We start from the raw sequence: 26,184 nt of genomic DNA on the forward strand, positions 1-26,184 counted from the left end.
TGTGCCAGTTTCCCAGTGGGTGGAAGTTAGCTGGGGTCACTGGGGGAGAGGAAATGGCTGCCCACATCTGCCTTCTCACTTGCCTTGGCACAGCCTGGGGAATGTGTGTTTATGTGCCCGTACACTGCCACCTGTCACTTCTACAGGACCTTTCCTTTTCCTAAACCTGGGAGACGACAAAGTACACAGGGATCACTCTATGGCCAGTTTCCCAAAGAGAAATCTAAGGCTCGCACAGTGATCTACCTGCAGTCTGTCTGGGAAACTTTCCAGCCCCGTTGTCGTGATGACTGAGGCCAAACTGGCAGGTTAGCCATGGGGAGGCTGTGGAAATGTGTCCTCTCTTATGTCTGAGGAGGATTGCTCAGAGAAGCTGGGGGTGGGGGGAAGAGGTGTGGCTGGGGACATCTTTGCCCCATCACTGAGATGGCAAGGCAGACCAGGCAATTAACCACTAATGAAGACAGACCAGCAGGGTGGCATTCCAGGGTACTCTTGCCCAGATTGGCCTCAATTATAGGGCACAATTACCTGCTGAGGTGTTGTAGGGTGGTTGCCTGTACATGCCATGCAGAGTTTTGGGGGCTCTCCTTGGCTGATGTGTTTACTTCTGGGAGACAGCATCTGAGCCCCACACCTCCTTTAGGACATTCATCCCAATCAATTCACTCCCAAGAAGTACTACCATTTGACCCCAGCCTCCAAGGCTCTTGGATGGAAATGGAAGTTCTGACTTGCCCGTAAAGACACACAACTTGAGTTTTGCCCCAGAATTCATCCTAGCTTCAGTGTGAAGGTCCGGAAGGCCTCACCTCGATTTTCATTTTGTTTGGGGGGGGTAGGGATGGTTGAAGTTCCCTGAAGAAAGATGAAGAACTGGTAGCGGTGTAAGCCAGTGGTCGGTGGGGGGGTAGGAGGCCCGTAGTCTGTAGAGAAAAGGAAAAGAGACACAGGTGGGTTCATCACCATGCTACCCAGGGTGGAGTTACTGCTTACAGCATCTCCTGGCTGCTCTTAAAAAAAATATCATCTGTGTTTTTCCACCCTTGGTGACCTTCCTAGGGTTACCCAAATGACGTCACACCTACTGCGTGCCCCTCCCTCCCCCATCAGGACTTAGGTTTGGTGGGATCTCCCCTTCAGTGTCTGTATTTAAGGTGTCTGTTTGGGATAGGTAGGTGTGTTGTTGTTGGTAGTGCAACTTCAGGTTGGCATGAAGACTCGAGGCTCCCAGGCCATTCTGGGTGGATGGGAGTTGGTGGTGTCCAGCTTTTGTGTTAGTCTATCCTGATGGATTTCCTGCCTCAAGAGAAACCCATCTTCCCCTATGAGTGTGTCTGGCAGTGTGTTTTAATTAAAATTTTTTTTTCCTTTTATCATTTCCTTGTGAAGTCAATCCCTAAAGAAGCCAGTTTCTTGGCTGGTTTGGGAGGATCTGGAAGTGGTTACTAGGGTGGGTGGGACTAGGTTCAAAAGGTTTGGTCACAGGCACTGTGGAAGCTAGGAAGCTCGGGGCTCTGGGGGAGAGGGCTCCTTCCCTTTCATTCTCCCTCTTGGAGGCTGGCTGTTTTGGGGGGTTAAGATTGTAGGGTGAAGGTATCCTTCCTCTTTGCCTATGTAGCAACGGGGAACTTGGTGGGTCTGGCCTAGGCCTTCTAAGCCGGAACTCCTTCCAAGGCTGCTTTGGCCCTCCCATTTGCTCTCCTGTTTCCCTTTCTAGGGAGGACGTACAAGCTGGAGCCAAGAATCTTCCCAGGTCAGGGGTGGTGGGGGGTGGGGAAGCGGAGGCACAATTCCAAGGACGCTAGTGGGTGGGAACACTGGTTCTTCGTGGCCATCCTCCTCTTCCTTTCCTCTCTTAACCATGAAACACAAGAGGGATTGACTGTTTGCCACTGTTGGAAGTGTTCTCATAGTATACTTCCGGCCACTGGGCCACCAGCATACTAAGAGCCAGGGGATTTCCTGACTGTTCATCTTTCCCATTGCAGATCAGATTTTGTGTGTGTGTGTGTGTGTGTGTGTGTGTGTGTGTGTGTGCGCGCGCGCGCGCGCGCGCGCTGATGGAACAGAGCAGGCTGTGCCAAGAGCTGTGTTCGTTTGTGCAGTTCGGGGTCTACAAGGGGGCAGGTGATGGCATGCCAATGCTCCGAGGCTGCTTTGGAGCTTTGGAGTGTAGGGAAATCAGGGGATTCCTCTCAAACACTTCTAGGGCTAAGAAAGACTTCTGGGCATGGGGAGTGAAAAGATTGTCGCTTCATGTACATGAGTATGTGGAAGGCAGATGTAACAGTTGGCTTCTGGCCGGGCTGGTAGGCTCGGAAGTTACCTAGTGCCCTTGAGGTGGGTACATTCCTTATGGCCAAAAGACAAACCTGAAATTAGAATTATGGATTTAATCTCAGGAGAGATGGGGACTTACCCTTACCCCTCTTACTAGGGCTTTCCTGAAGGAACCTCCTCCATTCAAAACCTCCAGAAGTGAAGATTTGGGAGTGGGAAGTGGCTTCCCCACATGTTGGCTAGGAATATCAGTGACAGCTTCCTTCCACCCAGGACTTGGTTAGGTCCATTTTTATGAGGAGACTGAGGTTTTGAGAAGTGAGACTGGGTCCCCACGAAGTGGAGCTGGAATTGGCCGACATGATGCCAGCCCATGCTGCTTCATGGACGGTGTGGGACCGTTTGGATTTAGTCTTTCGTCTGTGGCCAACTCTCCATCTGAGTTTCCCCTTTAAATAGAATCCAAGGTACACCTTAAGAGTGGGGACCTCAGAAGGAAGGGGTTGGGGGTCTGGAGGTCTGGGAAATTTTGTCGTGAGTGCCCCCATCCAGCTAGACTGCTGGCTGGCCTCTTGCCTTCCTTGCTGCGTGATAGAGGGAAGTCCTCCTTCCACCCCTAACTCCTACTCCGGCCTCGGCTTCTTTAAAAGTAGACCTTGGGGCTGAGGAGATGGCTCAGTTGGTAGAGTACTTGCCTAGCATGCTTGAAGCCCCCGGGTTCCATCACCGGCATGGCATAAACTGAACATGGTGGTGCATAGCTACAATCCCGGGATTCAGGAGATAGAAGCAAGAGGATCAGAAGTTTAAGATAACTCTTGAGCTATGTTGAATTTGAGGGCCACCTTGGAATACATGAGACCCTGACTCAAACCAACCAACCAACCAACCAACCAACCAACCAACCAACCAACCAACCAACCAACAAGACCTGGATGCCAGTGACCTAGCCTACAGGTAACCTCTGGAGGCGATATTTAGTATTTGCACATTGTGAATTAGTGTCACGGTTACTCTGAGGACTGTCATTAATGCCCTGGCTGCCGACGGGATGCTGGAGGGGCCCACTCACCTGTTATCACGCTGCCCCGAATAGTCCCAGTTTTTAGGTCGGCACCCTAAAAGGAGAGATAGGAAAGACTGTCGATTACTTCCCGGGCAGCCATGGTAAAGGCTGACTCTTGCCACGCTTCAGCAACGCCCCTCTCTCCCCAGCAGCTGGCCTTTCTCTGGAAGTGGGGTGGCAGAGGGGGTGTGTGGCTGCTTCCGGGAGAGGATTTTGGAGTTGGAAAATGGTACTTCAGGGAGCCTAGGGGAGGGTGTCAAGGGGTGGGAGGTGTCCTGGAGGCAGAGAACGGACGCCTGACTTCTGAGGTGAATCCTGATAGAGACCTTCCCAAAGGGCTTCCTTAGGCTCGCCATCTGCACCTGAGACTGGGTGCAAGGTGTAACTGTTCATGGGGCACCTGGCCTGGCTGTCTCTAGGGGCTGGTTAGTTAACTCATCTTCATAGAGAGGGAAGACTCTGCTTCCCCTGGACCCTTTAGCCTACGAGGCAAGGGAAGCCAAGGAAGGTCAGAGGAGAGCGTGGACTGCCCGAGTGGACTTAGCCACAGCTCCGGGCAGTCTTTTTGGCCTCAGTTTCTCTCCGCTTCCCTCTGCCCTCCTTCCTTCCACTCGGTGTCTGTGGGATAATGAGTTGCTCCTGGAGGCGGGTGCTAATTACTGTTTTTGCAGGGCTGGTGGGTGCTTAGATGAAAGAGACTGGAGCCAGGCCCCTGGGTCTGTGCCACAGCTCGGGGGGGCCCCAGGCCATGCCAGGGAGCCCCGAGGGCCCTAGGTGTGGGGTTTTATAGCCATAATGATGGTGATTAGCTTGGTTCTTAATTGATTCTGCCAACACCTAACTGTGCCCTGGCCCCCTTTCTACCCAGTCTTTCCTGGGGCAGTCTATGCCTCTCACTCCCTGAAAATGGAGGCAGGATGGGGGGGGTGGTGGTGGGGGAGAGTGAGGCTGGGGCAGGTGAGGGCTGTACCCTGGTTAGCTGATTGCCCTATCTAGGACCTAGAAGGGACACTGATGGAGAGGCGTTAGGAATCTGACCTCTCTGGCTTTAGGCTATGCGTGTCCACTGTTCACTGTGGATATCATTGTCTGTGTCCCTTCTCGAGGCTCAGCTCTAAGGGCCTAGGTCATCTTCAGCTGGGACAAGGGCAGGAGGCTAGAAGGACAGAATCTTACACCCTAAGCCCACTGCATCTGATTTTCCCTATTCTCTTTCTTCTATTCCTTCCCTTCCTCCCCCTCCCACCCCCATTCCTGCAGCCTCGGGTGCACCTGGGTAGCCTTCAAACACAGGCCCTTGCACTGATGCCCACTGTAGCCTGCCAGGAGCTTCTCTCAGAGCGGTCTCTTAGCTCCTCCACTTTGGGGCCTGGTCTTGTCTAGGGCTGGCATCGGACCCAGATGTGACCAGAAGCTGAGATGCCGAGGCTGAGGAGGGAGTAGGGTGAAGGTAGGAGTTTGGGACCTGGAGGCTTTTCTCCTCAATGTCTGTCCCTTCCAGAAGGGGAGGTCAGGACCCAAAGGAAGCCTAGAAGCACTCTCCCAAAATAGCTCTCTTGACTACCCTAACAAGATGGGGAGGAGGCAGGGGAGCCCAGCCCAGCAGCCTGCTCTCTCTTCTCTGGCTTCCCTCTCATTCCTCTCCAAGGCAGCCCAGCCAGTGGTTTGTTTAAACCAAACAATAGCAACCTAGGTTGGCTGTTTCAATTCCCCGTGGGCTTGGGTTCCACCCAGAGCAATAACCAGGCTTCTCTCCTCCAGTGAGGGCAGGGAAGCAGGGAGGGTGGGGGCTGAGACATATGATATGGGTCAGGGAGGTGCTGTTGTAGAATCAGAGCTGGGCCCATGTGGAAAGTCTGACTTGAAGCCTTGCTCAGACCTTGGGACTATCTTCTCACTTACTAGGGCTGCTTAGTAAAGACTGGATGCAAACCCTTGGGTTAGGCTTCCAGAATCAGGCCGTCTGTCCTTCCTATCTGCCTCCCTTGTTACCTCTCTGCACCTGTGTTCCACTTGGGTGCTCAGGACATTCAGCTACTCGGGGTGGCCTAAGCCGATCCTACAGATGGATGCCACTCTTGCTGGCAGGAAGGGTAGAATGTGATGGCAGTGGATCCATGTGCAGTAACTGGACAGAGTAGCTGTGACTTAACTCGGGTTGGGTGAGGGTAGCTAAGTGTCCTTTGGCTATAATCTCTCCTCGGGTTGGTCCCGGAGGGGCTGGAATTCCTACTATGGGATCAACATCAGTGAGGAAGCCACACTCTGAAAGCTGAGAAAATTGGGGACCCAGAGAGGCTAAACAAACTGTCGTCCCAAGCCATTGGAGTAGCGAGTGGGAGAGCTCCAGAGTGTTCAGGAAGTGGGGGACCCTGGGACTCCCGAGGCTGACTAATCAATGGCTCAGGCCTTTTAGCCCATATTACTGCCCTGTGCCTTTTTCAGGACACCTTGACACCCCCATTGCTCCACTGGTAAGCGTTGTTTTCAATTATCCATTATTAAATACACAGGCATTGGATGAGGGTGTGGCTCAGAAGAATGGGGTGTTTGGCATGTGTGGAGTGTTGGGCTTACCCAAACCAAACCAAACCAAACCAAATAGTATCTGGAGGCCTGTGGCAACAATGGAAATCCCAGCCTAAAATATCTTGGTAGGAAATTACATCCAGCCTGGAAAGCTGGACCACTGGAGGATGGTCAGGACTCAGTGGCAAAATGTGAGAGGGATGTTGAGAAATGCCTGCTCTGCCCTAGTGGCCAGGCCAAGGAGGGACCCAGATGGGGGTGGGTAGGGGCCTGGCGTTGGAGGGGCACAGATACCACTTGCACTTTTGAAGGAGAACCTGCAAGAGACCAGGGACCACCGAGAGCTCCCAACACTCTTAGCTTTTTCGCGGCCCCCAACCTGCTGTCTCCACCTGCTCTGGAGGACTCCAGGTGTTCTTGGAGACCTGGTAAACCCAGCCCAAACCTCCTGTCCCTCTTTGTACCTGAGAACAGTTGAAATTTTCAGAAAGAGTCTTTTCTAAATGCTCAGTTAAAAAAAAAAAAGAAATAATTACTGAAATTACGAACACCATAGATGCAGTTGGATTTCTGACACCCAGGAACACTGAGAAGCCCAGGATGGGCTTTTTAGAGTGGCAGGACTAGGGACGTTTTAGGTATGTTTGTGTCATGTACCTGGGAGGACATTAGGGAGCCCTCATAAGTGTGAAGGACAGATGGCAACAGATGGAAGTGACTTTTTTCCACAACCTTTTCCCCATTCCTCCTCTTCTGGGGAGGGGAATCTCTGGTCGGAGGAGGTGTGGCAAACTGCTCTGTAGGGAAGACCCTTAGTGTACAGGATGTAAGAGTAGCAGTTGCTCTTAGAAGTTGGTCCTGTGTGCGTGTGTATGTGTGCACACACGCTTATGTGAGTGCATCCATGCATGCGTGTATGCAATAGGGTGCTGGGTACACACTTGACTACCTGGCACAGGAATTCACATATATTATAGTAGGGACAGAGTCCAAGGCCATGTGCGTCCCAGGCAAGCACTCGACTACTGGACAACACCCCCAGCCCTAGCACAAAGATTCTAATTGCACAGAAGAATCTGGACTCTGGGAGCACATGGGTTTCTCTGCGTTGGTAGGCATGAGGCTTTTGTTTGCTGGCTTCCCTCTCAGCATCCACTGTCCCTCTGTTGAGCTAGCTTAGAACTTGGAGATACTTGGGGAAAGTTGGGGCTTGATTGAGAGTCACGGGAACCAAGAAGACTTAAAACAAATCTGGCTGATTTGTCTCAGGTTAAGTAGTCAAAAGCATGGTGTTGGAAGCTGCTGCTGCTGCTGCTGGTGGTGGTGGTGGTGGTGGTGGTGGTGGTGGTGGTGGTGGTGGTGTGTGTGTGTGAGAGAGCATGCACATATGCTTGCCTGCCTCTCCCACTGTTTACTCATGTTCTGGTTCTCCAGGGCCCTATTCTGTTGTCTGATCTCAGCACACTCCCTGCATGGGAAGATGGAGAGCGGTAGACCATGCAACCAGACAGAAGCGGAGGGGTTCCAGCGTCTCCAGGGCAGGGGCTGTAGCCCACCTTCGTTGTTCCCCTGGGATGTCTGCACACAGTGGGCAGGGGTGTTGCTCCCCTTACCTTTGTTACCCCGGTCAGTCCTACTTCTCATCTATACCCTTTGTTTCCTCCCCTTATGGGGACACTCGTGGGCTGCTCTATCCGAGGCTTCTCACTTCCCCCGCTCCGAAAGCCCACCAGAGAAAGGCTGGGCTCTTGATTTGCTTCATGAATCTCTGGTGGGTGTGGAAGGGGCCTGACAGTTGCTGGTCTCAGCAGAGTTGCTGGTGCCCTGGCCTCATTCTGCTGCAATTACCTACAGGCCACTAGCCACCCACAGGGGTGGGGGTGGGGGATGGAGAGTGGAGGGGTGGGGGGTGGATCAAAGCTCCAGGTCCTGGGGCCACCTGACCTCCAGGCAGAGGATCATGGAGCATTTCCTCTAGCACTCAGGAGACGATTTAATCTCTTCACCCACCTCTTCCCATTTATGCGGAGGATTCAGTCACTTCTGCCTGACTAGGGATTCCCTCTGGCAGAGGGGGAAGTCTCGCTTTTTGATTTCAGGGAGAGTGGAGGGCATCAAAAAAAGAGCCCCAAATTGAAAGTAGGCAAGGCGCAGAGAGATAAAGGAGAGTGCTAGGAGAAATGAACAACAGACAGTCCTTGGGTAGAAGACAAAGAAAGACAACCCCCCTCAAACAAAACAACAACAACAACAACAACAACAACAACAACAACAGGAAACTGGGAACGGAGTCCAGACTCCCCGACCCTGGCACTCCCCAACCCTGGCACCGAATGAGAAAGCTCCTTGCTGTTTCTGCACAGCTGCCTACAAGCTGCCAAGTGGCAAAGGAGCCAGGAAAGGCACAACACTGCAAAGTGCTACCCAGCAATCTGTGTATTCTGCAATTAACATGGGCTAAGCGAGGGGAAGGCATTGACAGCTCCCAGGTTCCGAGATCCCCAGGGGCTGTGGCTGCCAGGCCACCAGATGCCAGCCTGGAGGAGACCCAGCTCTGGAGATGGTGCCTCCTCTAAGGGAAAGCCTTCCAGTCAATTAATCCTGTGGTTTGCTCTTGCCCTGGGGCTTGGTCACTGGGAAAGTGCAAGGAAGCCCCTGGGAAGATGGAGGCGCACAGATCTAAGGCCCCCTGTCCACTGAGTGCTTCTAGACCCCAGGGTGTAAGGGGGCCAATTATTTTGCACACTTGTTTCCTTCAACATATGTCAAGATCAAAGACTTGTCAAGGTCCTTCCCTCTGCCCTCGTGGGCAGTAGAGACAGCATGGTGAATACTGGTGAACAGAGCAGCGGGTGGGCAGCAGATCCTGGTACCTGGACACCAGTGGACAACAGGACCCCCGGGCTTGATTCTGAGCTTGGTTTCAAATCTAGGTGCCCAGATACCATAGTGGGGTATAGATGAAGAGGAATGATTGATTTCTCCCAGGAAGTAGTGGCCCGGGATGGGAGGAACATCACCCAAAGCTTAACCACCTTTTATCACACTGGGTTAATAGGGCAAATTTCCCAAGGCCAAGGTCAAGGTTGTCTGTAGAAATAGAGCTTGAAAAATAGAGGTGGTCCTCGCCCTTTGTTCCAGGCCATGTGAGGTGTAAGTGGTGTCTCAGTAAGTTCTGCTCACTTGACACTCCCTGCATGTGACAGTCTATATAGCATGGAGCTGATTCTGAGGAATGACGGCTGGAGAGATGGGAAGATGAGTGAATGGATGAGATGGTCTGTGCAGACATAAAAGTACTAATGAGACACAGGTCTTGGTGTTCTGAAGCCCACGGTCCAGAGGGGCAGATAAATCAGCAAAGGAACAACTGTGTGGGCAGTGCTCAGATGACAAACGGGAGAAGATTTGACATCTGAGAGAACTAGAGAGAGGAGGCTAGTCTTCGGGCTTTGAAGGGCAGGTATAGTGTTTTGTTTTGGATGATGGATAAAACAAGAGAGGGAAGGACAGCTTGAGTTGAGAAATCAGCCTGCCATTTTTCAAGTCGGCACTCTCTCCCACAGGCTGTGTTTGAACACGTGAGTCCCTGGCCAGTGGTGCTCTATTGGGAATTTGTGGAGCCTTTGGGACATGGTACCTAGATGGCACCCATAGGCCACTGGGGGCAAGCCTTGAAAGTTGTATGTGCTTCATTTCTGGTTCATTTTCTCTGCTTCTTAGGTCACCAAAAACCGAGGACCCGCAGCCTCATAGAGAGCGTCGCTAACCACCATGCCTCCCCTAACATGATGGACTGTGCCCTCTGAAACCGTTCGCCAAGACAGACCCCTCCCCTAATTTGTTCATGTCCGATCAATGAGAAGAGTAACTAACATTCTCCTTAAGCGTGTGAACACGGAAGTGACCTGGAAGATGGGACAGACTGGACCACCTGTTAGAGCCAATCGCCAGATGCATGTCTGAAAGAGACTCAAGAGAAGGGCGGACCTGCAAGGGGGAGGTCAGGCTCTGGTGTCAGGAACTACATCGGGTTGTGGAGAGCCAAAGCCATCAGCAGGCTGAACCTTGAGTTCACAGATCCCAGGCAAAGCCTTTCTCTTTTCCAGAGACTCAGCTGCCATCCCAGGAGGGTTATGGGAGCTAGACAGCTGATCTGCCTCTCAGGTCAAGAGGGGATGAGGGTTAGGCTGGGCTTTAGTTCCCTGTCATGCCAAAGGTCAACAAGGAAGCGACTGGATTCCATTACCAGTGGCTCCCCTCAGAGCATGTGCGCTTGGGATCTGGGGTCCCAAACGCCTCTCTTCTATAAACAGTAATTTTTGTTTGAGGTTACAAAAGGACCAAACGCTTATTTTATTTGAATTCTGTGTGTGAATGTGTGTGTGTGTGCTCGGGTGGGTATGTGTATGTGTGTGTAGAGAGGCCACAGGACAACCTCAGTGGGGCAGGCTTCTCACCAGGGGTTCTGCTTGAGTTAGTTCACATTTCCCAGGACCGTCTCTGCTGAAGCACAGTGAGGCTGGGAGGCCACCCGCTTGGAGGGTAGAGGCCTGCTGCCCTGCTTATGGAGCCATGTTTCCTGGTCTGACTCTTGGCAGTCACGAGACTAAGAAAATGGAGATGTCCACTTGACAGGCGGCTCAGGCATCCGACGTGACTGTGCCGCCGGGCCAGCCAGACTTCCGCCCAATGTCATTACCAATTAGCTACGTGACTTTGAGGAGCCATTCAATTTCCGAGTGTCTCAGTCTCTGTACCTCTAAGTAGTGATGGTAATGTACAGCTGGGGTTTCTCACAGAGTTGCTATGGAGTTGTAACTGGGAAACAGAGGCCCGAAGCCCCACAGTGCCGCCCAAGTCTAAGGGTCATTACTGAGCTGAGCTCTCCGCTGAGGCTTCATGAAAGGCTAGTGGCGGGAGGGGGGGTTGGGTGGGGGGGGCTCCGTGGTTGCCAGTGCTCTTCGATTGTGACAGGCCCAAGAAGTGCCTGTGCCGGGTCAAGCTCACGAGGCTAATGGCTGTGCTTAGGGCTCAGAGGTTATCCAGCTGTGACTGTGGCCTGTCCCGCTGGGCCTGTGCTCACCCCAGGCTTGTGGAGCAGGCAGTGTATGATGTTTATTAATAGGCCTTGATGAGGGGCATTAACGTCTCCTAATGACACCATCTGAGCCTGGCCTCTTTTCTTCTCTTACTCCTTGATCCTTCTGCCCACGCCCATCCCCCACCCCACAGAGACACGCGCACACTGTCACATACACGGAGAACAGAGGGGCACAGTCGGGTCTGGAGGAAGCTCGTGCCAGAGGGCCACGGCAGGAGCCGCCGTTGTCTGAGGAAGAGAGGGCTTTGCTGTTGGGGAATGGATGGGAGGTCCAGCCTCAGGGATCGGAGGGAGGGTCCCAGTGGGCAACAAGGCAGAAGTTGTGGGAACTTGGCCGGAAATGGCTCTGTGACTTCAGGGAGGCAGAACGGGGGGGCCAGACCTTTTCAGAACCGGTGGAGATGGGAATGGCTGGGGGAGTGTAGACGCGGCAGAGGGCTGGCCTCCTTGAAGGGCGCAGCAGCTGGGTGGGGGGAGCTGAGAAGGGTAAGTGGCAGGGGAGAGACAGTCACAGGCAGGGAGAATGGTGACTGATCACACACACACACACACACACACACACACACACACACACACACACGCAATATGCTCCAATTCCCACACCAAACATATATCTATGCTCACACATACACACTCATAGTCACAATGTGTTCTCATACTCAGTACACTCACACACATGCACTTATGCATACCCATAGTCCACATATAATGTACACACATACAGTTTACTCACACACTTATGCACATGTGCTCACATGTACATGCATACACACACTTACACCTCCATATTCATATATGCACTTGCTTTCATGCACACACATACATGCTCACCCAAAAGGCCCATTTACAATTTCCTAACACATTTAACAGACATACAACATTCATATGTACTTACATGTTTGCACTGATTACACACCCTCTCCCTCAAATGGATGCACACGCGCACACACACACACACACACACACACACGCATATGTGTGATCACACTTATCTGCTGATGCTTACCCACCACATGCTCACAAATATAATATACAGAAACATGTATACTCAATATGCTCATGACATACATATCACTCAGGAGCTCACACATACACATTTATAGACTTAAAACACAGCAAACACAATCTACTCACATGTACAATATGTTCATACATTCACACAGGCTCACACACAATCACGACCCATAATCTCTCATACACTTGCCTCTGTACATGAAGAGGCACATACATATATATATATGTGCACACATGTACACTCACACATACACACATACTCACACACACTAGCATGCTCATACTCAGATCCCTATGCTTCTTACATTCTCACTAATACACAGATGTGTGACCCTCACTCACATGCACTCCTCTTCCAAGCAGCCTCTCACTGGTGGTATTATCAGAGTGTAAGCGTGATGGGAGGAGTGGAGCAGGTGTCTGTCTAGGCTACAGCTCGGACCGTGGGAATAAGACAAGTGGCAGGGAGTGTGGACAGACAGATAACTGACTGATGGAGAGGTCTGTGGGTAGGCCCAGAGCTGGCCTGTTGCCCAGGGAGGGTCTAAGGGCTGGTAAGCCTCGGCTGGGCGGCTGGGCGGTGCAGAGAGTATGGGGGGGCGCAGTCTTCTGGGAGGTGGGCCCATAAATCTAGTCCTCCTGGGCCTTCCTCCCCGGGTGCATGTAGAAGGCTGCAGGTATGCTGGCTCCAGCGGTAATTAAGACAGGAGTGCAGTTAATCCCTAAAGCAAACAGGCCTTGAGAAACTGCAGCCCAGCTGGAGTGCAGGGAGCTTCAGGACTCACTCTTCAGCCTTGGCTCTTATCATGCCTCATCTCTCACCTGTAGAGCCCTGTCTTTCTGGCTGCTGACTGCACCCCACACCTGACATCCCCCTCCCTGCCCTGAATTGTGTGGAGAGGCGAGCTAAGGAGGACCCATATGCTGGGAGGAGGTGACCCTACCAGACTTCTGCTTCCTAATCCGCAGCAGACCCCCAAGGAGTGGTACCTGGCCAGGTTGATGTCTAGAACGCCACGCCCCAACTTGGGAGGCTCCTGAGGTGGTTGGGATTGCTTTCCGGGAGCTACCTGCACCTGCAGAACATCTGGGCCCCATCTAGGAGATGAGGGGCGTTTTTGAAGTTTGGGTCACACAGGCTGGGCTAGGGCGTAGAGCTGGGTGAGAAACCTTACCATCAAGAGCCTTCTACTGTGGCTTCAGGGATAGGGATGGTGGAGCTGGAGCAGGAGCAGCCGGACTCTTGGGTCCCTGTCTCTGCCTTGTCTCCCCTCTTTGCCCCATTGGACGAGTCCATCCTACTGCCATATTTCCTATGGCAGTAAAGAACAAATGGGTGAAGGTAGGGGCCCATGGGATACTTCTTAGACAAATAAAGGCTCAGAAGCAAGAGGACCTTCAGGGCCGGGTCCTGCTTTGCAGCTCTGGTGGGAAGAAGAATGGTAATCCAGGCTTTTGAGCCTCCCATCCATGCAGCCAGGCCGGGGCTGCCCTGTGAACAGGCAAAAAGGGAGAGAGAGGAAGAAGGGAGGAAGGAAGGAAGGAGGGGAAAGGGAGGAAGGAGGGAGGAAGGGAGGAAGGAGGGAGTGGTGTGAGGAAGAAAGATCAGGAGCTTTTTGAAAGAGAAGATGCGGGCAAGGGTGGGAGGCTCTGGGAAACAGATCCTTGTGAGAAAGTCTGACCATAGGAGAAACAGCCCAAGTCCCGTTCAAGCCCCATCTCACTCACTCCTGAAGGCTGACAGTGAGCCTGGCTTCTGTGTGCTGGCCACTAGCCCCCTGTTACTGAAAATGCAGCTGCTGCAGAGCAGTAGCTAGGCCCATGCAGTCTCCAGCAGCCTGCCCAGGATGGGAGTGCTTTAGAAAAGGCAGCATCTGGGGTTCCACCCTCGGCCTAGTAAATCCCAGCATTTATTTTCATAAGAAACCCCAGGGAAAGCTGGTCCCAGTGATGCTCGTAATCGCAGCCGAGGTAGGTGGATCACAAGTTGAAGATTAGACTGAGCTCCAGAGTGAGTTCGAGGCCACGTTGGGCAACCTAGCGGGCCTTGTTTCACAAGTTTTTAAACGTGGAAAAAGTGGGGCGGGTGGCTAGGGGTACAGCTCAGTGGTAGGGTGCTCGCCTGGCCTAGGCAAAACCTTAGGCCCACTTTCCAGTGTGGTCAAAGGAACGAAACAATCCCCCAACCCTCAACAACCCAAGGTGATTCATATACATGCTTAACCTGGATGCTATCTGCCACAGGGTGCTGGTTCCCTAAGCGTCTCTGGGTCCAGGAAGGGGACCAGACTCTTCAGCAGACATATGGTATCAGCAAAGGGAACCCTCTGTGTTCTGGTCCTGGATGGACTCCACTTTCCTGTCTTTTCCTGCTCTGGCTCCTGGGCAGCCTTTCCTTGATAGGCCCTGGCTGACCTTCAGATCCTAAGGTGCTTACTTTCAAGTTAAGGTGGTTGAGACAGGGTGGGACAGCCAGAAGAGGGTCACATAGGGACACTGGGCTTTGAGTCCTTGAAGTCTTGGGGGTGTGACGGTCACCCCATTTGATAGGCACTTGAGGTACCTGTGGGCTTTTGGTAACCCCTGATAATCCTTCCTCAGACAGTACACCCTCTGGAACTCTGTGTGATGTGGGGTATTCCTGTTCTCTGGGTAGGTAGGGACCTCAGAGACCAATGGCGGAGGGAAGACACAGGAAAGTGGGGACCTATATAGACTGGGGGATGGCATGGGAAGCACCTGGTCCGAAGGGCCATGACCCTCTCTGTGGGCTCCGCTGGCAGAAGGAGGATTGTAGCCAAGCCCCTTCCTCATCTAGTTCTCCCTCCTCCCGGATGTCCGAGGTGCCATCCATGACCAGACACCATCTGCTACCCTTTCATTCCTTAGCTGGCTGTGCTGGGACCCGTGTGGTGGGCCTTCGTGTCTCTGCCTGCCTGCGACAGACCAGAGCTGTTTGTTAGGCCCAGGGAGTTACGAATGGGGCCCACCAGAGCCCAGCCAGGGGCTGGGGCCGTGCAGTCTCCAGCCAGGCCCAGGGCTTGCTCTCCTTCCATTGTGTCGCTCTTTACAGTGCCCAGCAGGCAAATGCCAACCTGGGGAGCTTGGCAATTACAATGAGAAAAACAACTCGGGCTCATGCAGCCAGCTCCACCCTGACCTCATGGCTGGTCCCATAGGTCTCTGGGATGGCTGGGGACTGGCATGACCTCGGGGAGAGGGGAGCCCCTGTGAGAACCTGGGCAGACATTTCTGAAAAGGACCACTCTGTGCCAGCAGTCACCGAGAAGGTGCAAATGAAGAGGTCCCTGGCTGCTGTTGGGCAGGCACAGGAGTAGGGGGCAGGGCAGCTTTCGGTGTTTGGCATCCAACCCCTTACAGGGAGCATCCTCAGTCTCAATGTGTTGAAATAGATCTTTGCACAACTTTGAGGAGGGCCTGGCCATTCCAGGTGATGGTGCCGAGGGGCATAGGAGATGAGAGGAAAGGGGACCAGGTGACAGGACAAGAGAACCCCAAAGGGGGGTCAAGGGATAGATACCTGCTGACTCCGTAACCTACCCCCTGCCAATAAAAGCCCATTGTAGTCATTCCAGGGTATGGCTCATCTCTGCAGAGCAGTCTGGGAGTGTGGACACCTAGGCTAGGCCACAGAGAAGTGAGACAAAAACCTCTGTAACAGCAGTCACAGTGTGTGCTGTGCACACAGGCGAAGGGGTCTTTAATGAACGCAGATGACAACCGATTAATCTGCAGGCTCTTCTCTGTGGGCTACGGCCACGCTCCATTCAGCCTGGCTGGCTCGTCCCAGTGGGGCGGGCTTCAGCCCTCCTGCTACTGGCTTTCCACCCTCCCGTCCCTGAAGTGCTGGGGAATGGGTCTTCACCCTCGCAGATTTTGCTTTTGGGGGTTCCCTTACAGTGAGATGGTTGCCTTTCTGGGGGACAGGAAGTGGGGTAGAGTGCAAAGGGAAGGCCGGCTAGCCACTGGGCCGGACTTACTGAAAGGGGTTAAGTTTAGGAGGTGAGCGGAGCACCTCCTAGGTTGGGTAGGCAGCTTACTTCTCAGCCACCTGCTGATGAAGGCCTTGAGAGGGCAGCCAGGCCACTAGACCTGTTGTCTTGTGGTAAAAGGCAGAAAGAGGACTTGGGGCTAGGACGGTGTCCTCCTTCTGGCTTGGTCCACATGCCCTGTCCTGGCTCCTGGCTTTTGACAACTCAGCTCTTAAGGACTGCTAGGTTCTGAGTACAGGGCCTGCTTTGAGGTAGCTCTTAGTGTAGCAGGGACTTGAGAGTACAGAGATAAAGCTGTGACCAGAGCTAAGGAGGGGACGTACAGAAGATCTAGCAGGGGGAAGGAGGCTGTTTTGGAGGGAGCTGTGTAGGTGGGCACTGTGCAGTTATGATGCCTGGTAGATGAAGGTGGATGTACTGGGATGGCAATGCCTTCTTGTGCCAGGCTGCAGCCGTCACTCCTACGCCCACCACAGGACCCCTTTACGGGAACCTCAGGTCTTTCTGACACCCTCTGCGTGCTCCCTGTCTTGGGCTGTCTGGCATCTGGAGGTTGGAGAGTTGGAATGGCAATGAGAGGCAGGCCTGAGACCAAAGCTTACGGCCCTTCCTCTTGGCTGGGCAGCTTCTTCGGAGGCAGAAGCGGTACTCCCCTTTGGGGGAGAAACCCCTTCAGTTTCTACTGCCATAAAGGATGGGCCAGAGCTCTCACTGCGGCGTCTAATAATGGGGTTAGGGTGTAATGAATATCCCTGGTCTCATAAAACAGGCTAATGACGGCCCTCATTTCATGGACCCCTTTTATCCTCACTGTTCCCAAACTAAAAGGGACTATCTTGGGGGGCTGAGGCCCTGAGCCTGATGGTAGCCATAACTGAGGGGAGGGGGGCCTCTGTCAGAGGTTTCCTGCTGCTCTTCCCTCCCTTACCTGGTACAAACAGCTGGAGGAATTTGGGTCGATGGCCGGCCCAGAATGCTCAGCCTGAGGAACTGGGCCGGGATTAGGAAAGGAGGCCACAACTTAACACCCCGATTCCTAAGAACAGAACCCAGGGACCCAACAGAGGCCCAGAAAGCACGTGAGTGCCCAGAGGTGGCACCACACCCCCTTCCTCTGGCTGGGTGCTGATAGGAGCTCACTGAATCATCCCAGGCTCCATCCAACACCTGAGAAGAGCTAGACTCCGGGAGGGAGGGCTGGACTGCTGAATCACCAGCAACACCTGTGTTTTGCTTGGGAGGTCTCCTGCTCCTAGACCAGCCAAGCCTGACCCTGTTTGGCTTCCTGGAGCTTGGTGAGATCACAGCCTAGGGTGTTATGGCTTCTGGCCAGTGTGACCTGCTATGCAGGAAGGATTTTTAAAGAGATACTTGCCCCTGTGTTCCCAGGATGAGTTCAATGAGAGAGAGAGAGAGAGAGAGAGAGAGAGAGAGAGAGAGAGAGAGAGAGAGAGAGAGAGAGAGAGAGAGAGAATGAAGCTGTTCTGTGAGTCCACGCCCCCATGGGATAGTAGAAATTGGTCATTGAACAGAAAATCACCCAGGTTACACCATGAAGCGGAAAACAGTCCTACCCACTCACTATAGATAAATACCTGGGGGTGCACAGGGGATCTTGGTAAACCATAGCACCCGAGGGAGATAGGCTAAGCATCATTAAAGCCCCTATAGCCTCTGAGGATGGAAAGAAGATTCTGGAACTGCCTAACCAGAGTCTTCTGGTTACAGTCAGGGTAAAGTCTACGGGCCACCACGGCAGAGTCTGTAATGAGTGGCAGTGTCATTTCTGACTTAGTCAGCATCCTCAGTGTGACCATCAGGCACTAGCCCAGTCCTGCTTCCAGGTGACTTGCAGATAATTGGGGTCAGCAGAGGACACAGGATCTCAGGAGTGCAGGTTCCCTGCACCCTAAGCCAACCTTCATGTCCCCTCCCTTCTAAAGTGGGGCCAATACAGCACCTCTAGGTCACACTCAGCCTTCTGCAGGGCATAGAGGGGGTACCCAAGGGGTCCCAGGCTCTGTGTGACACTGGGTCGTATACTCCTCCTTCATGAAACTATCACCCACAGTCTGCAGCTGGAGAGCACAAGCCCTTGGCAAGTGACCTGCCGAGATCATGGTCCCAGTGGGCAGTAGAGTTGGGAGTGGAATTCAGGTATCCTGGTCCATGTCTCCTTCCTGGCTCATGGCCCAAAGTGTGTCAGCTTCCACTTGGGAACATAGGAGGGCTGTACGAAGGGAACCAGTCCTGAGGGGAGGGCTGGTTTCTCCTCTTTTTGCTGGACTCTCCCTGGTAACCGTGGGATGAAAGGTGGTCGGGTCGGAGCTTCCCATACCTCTGCACCACGCCGGGCCTAGGGACAGAAAGCTTTTCCAGACAGCGACAGGTCACTTTCTGCAATGCTTGCTTACATGAGGGGCCTTTGGTGCCATGGGCTGAGAGGGGATGGGGATGGGACGAGTCAGCAGGTCTCTACGCTTGGTGTCCCTTGCAATGTGCTTGGGGACAGAGTCCTGCAGGGAGGATATAGGGCAGACTGGGTGAGTGAGAGGGGCTGGAGGTTTCTTCACGTAAGCCTGAGCAACCTCTGTCTGACCTGACCAGGGAGAGCTAATGAGTTCAGCTTGGCCTGTGGGTTCTCTGGCCCAAGGGTCGTTCTCTTTCTAGTCCATTTCACACAGCTTCATTTAGGAAGGCTTCCTAAACTGTCATTAACAGTTGCTCCCCCACTCACCCTCTTATGTTGGTCTCTACGGCCAGGCCTGGATGGCGCTTCGTCTGTGAACGTCTGACAGGGCACCGTCCCATTCTCCACTTTCCACCTCGTGTGAAACATCTGGGCTGGAGGGTCTGCTTTGCCCATGAGCTCTATGTTCCTTGGAACCATTCAACGGCCACAGCCCAGGAAGTGAGGGGAACTACGGTTGGAGAGGACGGGGCCGCACAGGTCATTGGGCAGCAAATTTTGAATGACGGCTAGGCATTTCTGATGGCATGGGGTATGCTCTTTGCCCGGCCTAATGCTGTCTTTCAAATGTTTTCTTAGAAGGATGCCAGAAGAAGTGACAAAATGGACTGCTGTGTCCACATGATGGAACCCCAGTGCCCTCTGCTCTGGGAACAGTGGTCTGTTTGTAGCAGGAGAGGCATTTTCGTTAAAAAGTTTAAAGATTTCACACACATACACACACACATACACACACACACACACACACACACACACACACACACGCACGCACACATACACACATATGTATATAGTGTATATACATACATACATATGTCTGTGTGTGTAAACATGCTTTCATGCTTGTGTATGAGTGAACACATCCACCCACCCACCACAGTGCCTGGTTTTCTCCTTCCCAGATGTGGGTTCCAGAGGTTGAAGTCAGGTTGTCAGTCTCGGCAGCAGGTGACTTTACCTGCTGAACCATCTCATTGGCCCAGGAGATGCATTTTTGTATCATTAGATCTCACTGTTTATCTGTCTCTGTGTCTCTGTCTGTCTGTCTCTTTCTGTGTTTTGTCTCTTCTTCCCTTCCTTTCCCATCCAGACACAGTTTTGCTGGCTTGAACAGTGAGAAGGACCTCCGGGTCTCCCTGTTAGATCCGTCCTCCCATGGGGAAAGGGACATTTCTCTCTGCTAGTGTGAGCTCAGATGTGGAAGCCACCCGGGGCGGGGGGGGGGGGGGGGGCGGGGGGCAGAGGAGCACGTGGTTAAAAATGAATTGGGTTCTGTGGATCTGGACCCTCCTTGGTCACCTCTTTGGCCACTGGATGGCTGTGACGTCTGTGACTCTAGACTCTGGCCCTTCTGTAGTAGGTGGGAGATAATGTGAGTCACTCCAGGCCGGGGCCAGTTGGTGGGGGTCACAGCATGACAGAGTGCTTCAGAATGGTCTCCCACTTTCCCATCGCCTGCCTCTCTCTGTCCTCCCTGTCTCCTCCTCTTTTCTGCCACATCCTCTCATCCTTCTTTTGTGGGGCCCATCAGCACCGTCCCTCCTAGTCTAGGAACAGATCCCTCAGATGACTTCACCTCCCACCCACCTCTCTCCAGGTCAGCCTTGTCCTCGGCCGTGTCCTGCCATGGTGGGAATGTGTTCCTTTGTGCCCTCCTACAGGGTGGCTGTGGCCCTGTGTTCCCATCCAGCACTGTACAGGGAACTAACGCTATCCAGGAAGAGGATTAGAGCAACAATGACTTCATTTGACTTCATCTAAATAGAAGGAGCTACTTGGAGCTAGAGGTTACTACACTAGACGTCAGAACTCGGGGTGGGGGTGGGGTGTACCAAGCATTCAACTTCAGAAACCCCCTGAGAGTGCCCTCTGCACTATCCAGGTTATACCCTACCCCAGTGACAGTCCAGGTCTACCTCCTGACCGAGAACTCAGGAGAGGATGTAGGAGTCTAGGTACTGGGCTTGGAGATGGATGACCTTGGACAAATCACTTGAGCTGTGTGTCTCTGGAGCCTTTTCTGTGAAATATCGAGGGTAATTCCGTATCCCTCTTGAAGTTTCTTTCCTGCTCAGTCCCTGAACATCTTTCAACGGGAGCTCGCTATGACCAGGCTGGGTGGGTGTGAGCTGGAGGGCAGGCAGGTGTGCCTATATGTGCATGCATGTCTGTGCCTACGTGTGCATTTACATGTGCAGGAGCAGTGAGCCCTTCACAGATTTATTTCTTTTGGGGGAAGGGGTAGGGTAGGGCTTGAGACAGGGTCTCACTATGTAACCTAGACTGTCCTTGAACCCCTCATTCTCCTGTCTCCCCAGTGCTGGAATTACAAGGGCATCTGGTTTTCTGCCTAGGCCTGTCTCGCCAAGCAGCTTGAATCTAGGAAATGGGTTGACAGCTACAGAGCCAGTAAGATGGATGCAACCTAACTCCACTCCTGGCGCACATCTCCAGGTTCCCTGGCCTGGGCTGTTTGTTTCACAGTGCCTAGACTTCCTCTTTGACCATAAAAGTCTCCCGGAAAGCCTTCCCACAGAGGCCTCAGGGGCTTTCTCAGGGAATGTGTGAGTGTGTGCGCACAGTCATAGAGTACCCTATCCCAAAGAGCCACGGCCTAGACCTAAGGGGTGTGTGCATGTGTCTGCTCCAGCTTGGGTGAAGGCATCTGGGACTCAGTCAGGGCCCTGGCATTAGCAAATGCTTAAGTTTCAAGTTAATTTGAACAGTCAAGGCATGCACACATGAGCTTCTACAGATATGCATGTACTTTATGTAGAGAGGTATAGGGAAGAGAGAGAATTTTTCTTTGCTGCTATGTCCTCCTTGCAAAGCCTCTGTCCATAGGTCCCCCCAGATCCGGAGAAAGGATGGTGGCCTCTGACAGAGCTGCTGTTAGGCTGCTTGGATTTGGGGCATGTTCCTAGTCTAGGGCTGAGGTCTGATGAGCCATTGAGAGAAGGGCCCTAGGTTAGCGGAGAGGTCCAGAAATGAGCATTAGATGGACCACGGCCAAACTCTGGACAACAACGGATGCCTCTCTCTTCCTCCCCTAGATGGTGCCCAGGCCTCGGGTATCCTGGGTCATAGAACCTGCCTGTCAGAGTGTTGCGTCAGAGTGAAACTGTGCTAAATGCCTCAGGGGAGAAGGCAGCGAGGGCTTGTGAGCCCAGTTTTCCAACCTTGAGGTGCTCAGGGTCAAGCAAGTCCTTGGATGCCACCAGGTCTTCTCCACACTCCCCAAACCATTGCACTAGACCTTACACAGATGGCCGTGGTCTCTCGGGGCATGTGGGGAGTGGGGGTATGAGTCAGAAGTGACCAGGCTTTCATCAGCCCTGAATCAGAGCGAAGGCAGGGAGGAGGGTGGGAGTGACTGTAGATAGATCGTCTTGTGGTTCCCTAGGAACAAAAGTATCCCGAGGAAACCAAGGCCTTCTGGAAGGTCTGAGGCTCCTGATGTGCCCAGATATACAGGTCACTGACACACACCCCAGAACAGGACAGGCAACCAAAAGCTTGAGTGACTTAGGAGCAAGAAAAGCTGCCTTAGGGGTAGAGGAAGGGTGGTAGATCCCTCAGGTTCCTCTGAACTCTGTGGTTCCACACGGAGGCCTCGCCATTATTAATGCTTCTTTGCCCTGTGGACCCAGATCTTCTGGCTGAGAGTTGAAATGGTTTCTTGTTGTGACTAGAGGAATGACGGGCTGGGCTCGGGGGACCAAGATGGATGTGAGTACAGGGTAGTGCATCTCCCAGGGTCCTCTTATAGTGTCTTTATTTGCCCCAGGGCTTTTTGCTTCCATGTAAGTAGAAGGGAATGGGGATGGTTTCGGGTCGTGCAGGGTCCTTACAAAGGAGCTCTGGGATGTAGTTCTCCTTTCAAAGCCAGCAGCCCTGACATCATCTAATACAGTGAGGCTGAGGTCGGGCCAGTTGGTACCTCCTCCTAGGTCTGGATAGCCCCTTCTTGCTCTTGTTGCTTTCCACCCAAATGCAGGAAGTTCCCGTCTGTGTCGTGATGGCACAGACATCACAGCTACCTGCTAGAGCTGGAGGGCCCCAACTGCCCCAGTCCTTGCCTCTATCCCTCTCCCTAGCCAGAAGTGTCATCACCCAAGGCTACAGCCATTCACGTAGCGGAGAGTATAGATAAACTCTCCTGGGTGGTTTCTATTTACAGTCTGAATGCTGCCTCCCCTCCGCTTCCTTTGCGTAGACCCCCTGATCCAGGCAGGCTGCTCTAGGCAGCTGTGCAGACATGGGCGAGCCACAAACAACAGCTCCATGAAGGCGCCGTAACTGACGAGCTAGGGCCACCCCTACAGTCAACAAAGGGCCGTATTCATGACCCTGGCATCTACAGGACCAGGTACCCACAGCAGAAAGGGTACCAGAACCCAGTTCTCCTGGTCTCCCCACTCAGTTTGATAATCTTTAATAAGACACTACTTTCATTTTCTTAGGACTTGGGCATTATGCCTGGAGTGGGGGGAAAATGTATCCGGGTGGAGTGTTTCACACTCAAGCCCGATGGTGTGTGGTACTGGGTACAGGGCTGCTGTTAATAAACGCTTGCCAACGGACTTGCATCTCTTGGGGACTCCTGTACCGTCATCCCTGCTCTCATCCCCATCATCGCCACTCTTGAGGGCGCTTAGCTAGAAATGAAGACAGCAGACGAACGACTCCGCCATCTCTTGGGTCCCAAACCCTCTCTTAGCTCCCCTCAGTCCTGAGACCTGAGCAAAGGAGTAGGTCTGTGCCATGCTGCCATCCCGACTAAGTGTTGGAGAAGTAAACAAGATGCTATTATGCCAAGAAGAGAGGAGTTACATCAAAAGTATCTCTGAAAGGAAGAAAGCCAATTTTTTTTTTCCCTTATGTGAGATGCATGGATAGGGGGAGAGAGGGAAAAAAATGCCTGGGTAATTAACTTAATAGGTTTCTTAAAGAATGCCCTTGTGAGTGATGTTCAACACATTCAAGTGTTGACAAGAAGGCATTGAACTTGACGCCCACGCAGCGGGCAGATGCATGCTCTCGGCTCTGACACACCTTCGTCTGAAACGTGTAGTAAACTTGGTGCTGGGTTGTGAAATTGGTCCCAAGGAATCCATGCTGTGGGGGCTCTGGGGTCAAGGTCCCTGCTCCTGGGTAGGTCAAGGTGGCTACCCTGGATGGAGATCCTGTGAGTAGAATAACAGGGTGGAGAACCTTGTCAGAAGCCTAGGGATGCTGCTGTACAGAATGAAGGCCTGTCCCTGCCTCCCAAGCCCCGGTTGCCTTGAAATGCGTGCGTCTAACACCCAGGGGCATCTGTGAGACCCCAGGACTTCCCTAGAAGAATTAGCAGAGGAAACTAGGTGAATATGTGCCTATGAATTTTCCCTTTCTATGAAATGTAGAGACGGGAGAGAGGCTGGCAGACTAGGAACTTTGCCTTGGAAGAGAGGTGTGTGTGTGTGTGTGTGTGTGTGTGTGTGTGTGTGTGTGTGTGTGTGTGTGTGTGTGTGTGTTTGAAGCCATAGGAGGAGCTTGATCCCTCAAACAGAGGAGAGTACCCTTTGCTAGGCAGCCTGCTTCCAAGGCCGTACATGAGGATGAGCCTCTGCCTCCGTGCCTACTGAGTGCCGACCTTCCTGTCTGTCTGTCATCCCGCCCTTCTGTCATCGGCGATCTACTCATCCATCCTCTCCTTCTGTGATGTGAGGCTCCAACTTATCAGATTGAACTTTTCAGGCTGAGACCTGAGTGGCAAGGGACTCCATCGCAGTGATGGCGGCCAAATTAGTCCGGTAGAGTAAAGGTGACATGAATGCCCGTGTGAAAGAACTTTTCTTTTCCTCCTCTCTTCCCCTTCCTTCTTCCCGCCTTCTCTCCCTCTGCCCCCTCCTTCTTTCCTCTCTTCTTTTTCTTTCATGAGACAGGGTCTTCTGTGGCCAAATCGCTTCAATTATTCGTGTAGCCAAGGATGACTTTGAACTTCTCGTTCTTCTCTACCTCGTGGGAGTTGGGATTACAGGCGTGTGCCTGTCACTATGCCTGCCTGGTTTATGTGATGCTGGGAATTGAACCAAGGGCCTTGCGCATGGTAGCCACACCTTCTACTGAGTCACACTCCCAGCCTCAAGAACTTTTCTTTCTTAGATACTTAGGAAAATGGTTTGAAACAAAACAAAATAAAAACAAAACAAAACAAAACAACAACAACAACAAAAAACACCATCATCTATGTCTACAGTTCAGAGGTAGCTCATATCAAGGGTGCCACCTAAAAACCCAAATTGAGTCCCATGATTCATGGTTTTTTTTGGGGGGGGGGAACTGGCAAAAAGATCAGCAGCTACCTTCACCTAAAGACATATACCAGACCATGTATATCTCTGTAAACTGGGGGGTAGCGGGGGAGTGGGGGTGGCGGTGAACTGCAATTATGCCTCATTTACACATGGCAGTCCAGGAAGTGAGCACTGCCCTGTGACTGCAAAGTCTGGATTAGTTCTTTGCTCCTGTCCTGGACATCAGTGCTTTGTCTGGGGCTCATTCCTGCCTGGAGAAGCCAGTGCTCAGAAAGTGCAGAAAGTTCTGGAGTTTCATACACACTCCTAATACACTTCTAGGAAGAGGAAATGGCTGCCCATCTTTCTGGTCACTCCCGAAACATTAGGGTGTGGTGTCAAAGAAAAGGCTGTGTCTGTGTAGGGGACACAATTAATTTCAGTCATCTCCCACGCTGCCACTACCATTCTCCATCATGAAGACGTATGCTTCTGCCTTTCCTTTTTCCGATTGCCTAATCTGAGATTCCCAAAGGCAAAGTGCAAGAGTTGATCAGATTCCCCATTTGCTTTGTTTGTTTGTTTGAGTCAGGGTTTCTCCGTGTAGCTTTGGTGTCTGTCCTGGATCTCACTCTGTAAACCAGGCTTCCCTTGAACTCATAGAGATCCGCCTGGCTCTGCCTCTTGAGTGCTGGGATTAAAGGCATGCGCCACCACTGCCTGGCTCCCCATTTGCCTTTTGATGCTGATGTGTGCCAGGTGAGAGTGCATGCAGCCCAGTTCAGCACACCCTTACTAAGCACTGTGTATGTCTGAGTCAAGGCTGGGTGTTACAGGGTATACATTCACAGTCCTCAAGGAGACGTTATCTCCTGGATGCCACAGAGCCTCCTAAAGCATTCTAAAGTTCAGATTATGAATGACAGACACCCCATGCTCAGGAGCCAGGAGGGAGCTTTGGGAACCTTAGAAACAAGCTGGGTTCCAGAGATGCAACCTCCTTTTAGCAAAGCAGACCCCACCTCACATCAGCAAGACTAGAAGGTGCACATGGATTTCTACAGCAATCAGTCATGAGGGTGACACATCTTTTCTTTTTTTTTGCACCCATCATACATGTGTATATTCATTAATGTGCACGTGTGTGGAGGCCAGAGGACAACCTGGGTGCCATTCCTTTTAGTGTCTTTTAGAGCGTGAATGTGTCTGTGGTTTGTGTCTCTGTGTGTTCACGTGTGTGTGTGTGTGTGTGTGTGTGTGTGTGTGTGTGTAGATGTATGTGCAGGTGTGAGCACCTGCATGTGTGGAAGTTGATGTCTATGGTCTTCCTTCATCGCTTTCCCCTTTTTTTATTGAGGCAGGCTCTCTCCTTGAACCCAGAGCTCACCAGGTGTGGTGAGCATAGCTAGTCAGCTTGCCACAAGGAT

General features: G+C 52.5%; 1 protein-coding gene across 2 annotated transcripts in view; it reads right to left on the reverse strand.

Annotated features, from left to right (window-relative positions):
• Pebp4 (phosphatidylethanolamine binding protein 4) overlaps positions 1–26,184 on the reverse strand; it is a 245,232-nt gene that overhangs the window by 10,113 nt on the left and 208,935 nt on the right. For both annotated transcript variants that reach the window (XM_059273385.1, XM_059273384.1), the window contains 2 exons: positions 3,356–3,401; positions 813–926 (listed from right to left, as the gene is read on the reverse strand). In XM_059273385.1, coding sequence (XP_059129368.1) covers positions 813–926; positions 3,356–3,401 — 160 coding nt within the window. The remainder of the gene's footprint in view (positions 1–812; positions 927–3,355; positions 3,402–26,184) is intronic.

Source organism: Peromyscus eremicus, chromosome 9, assembly GCF_949786415.1.
Source record: "Peromyscus eremicus chromosome 9, PerEre_H2_v1, whole genome shotgun sequence".
Taxonomy (NCBI): Eukaryota; Metazoa; Chordata; class Mammalia; order Rodentia; family Cricetidae; genus Peromyscus; species Peromyscus eremicus.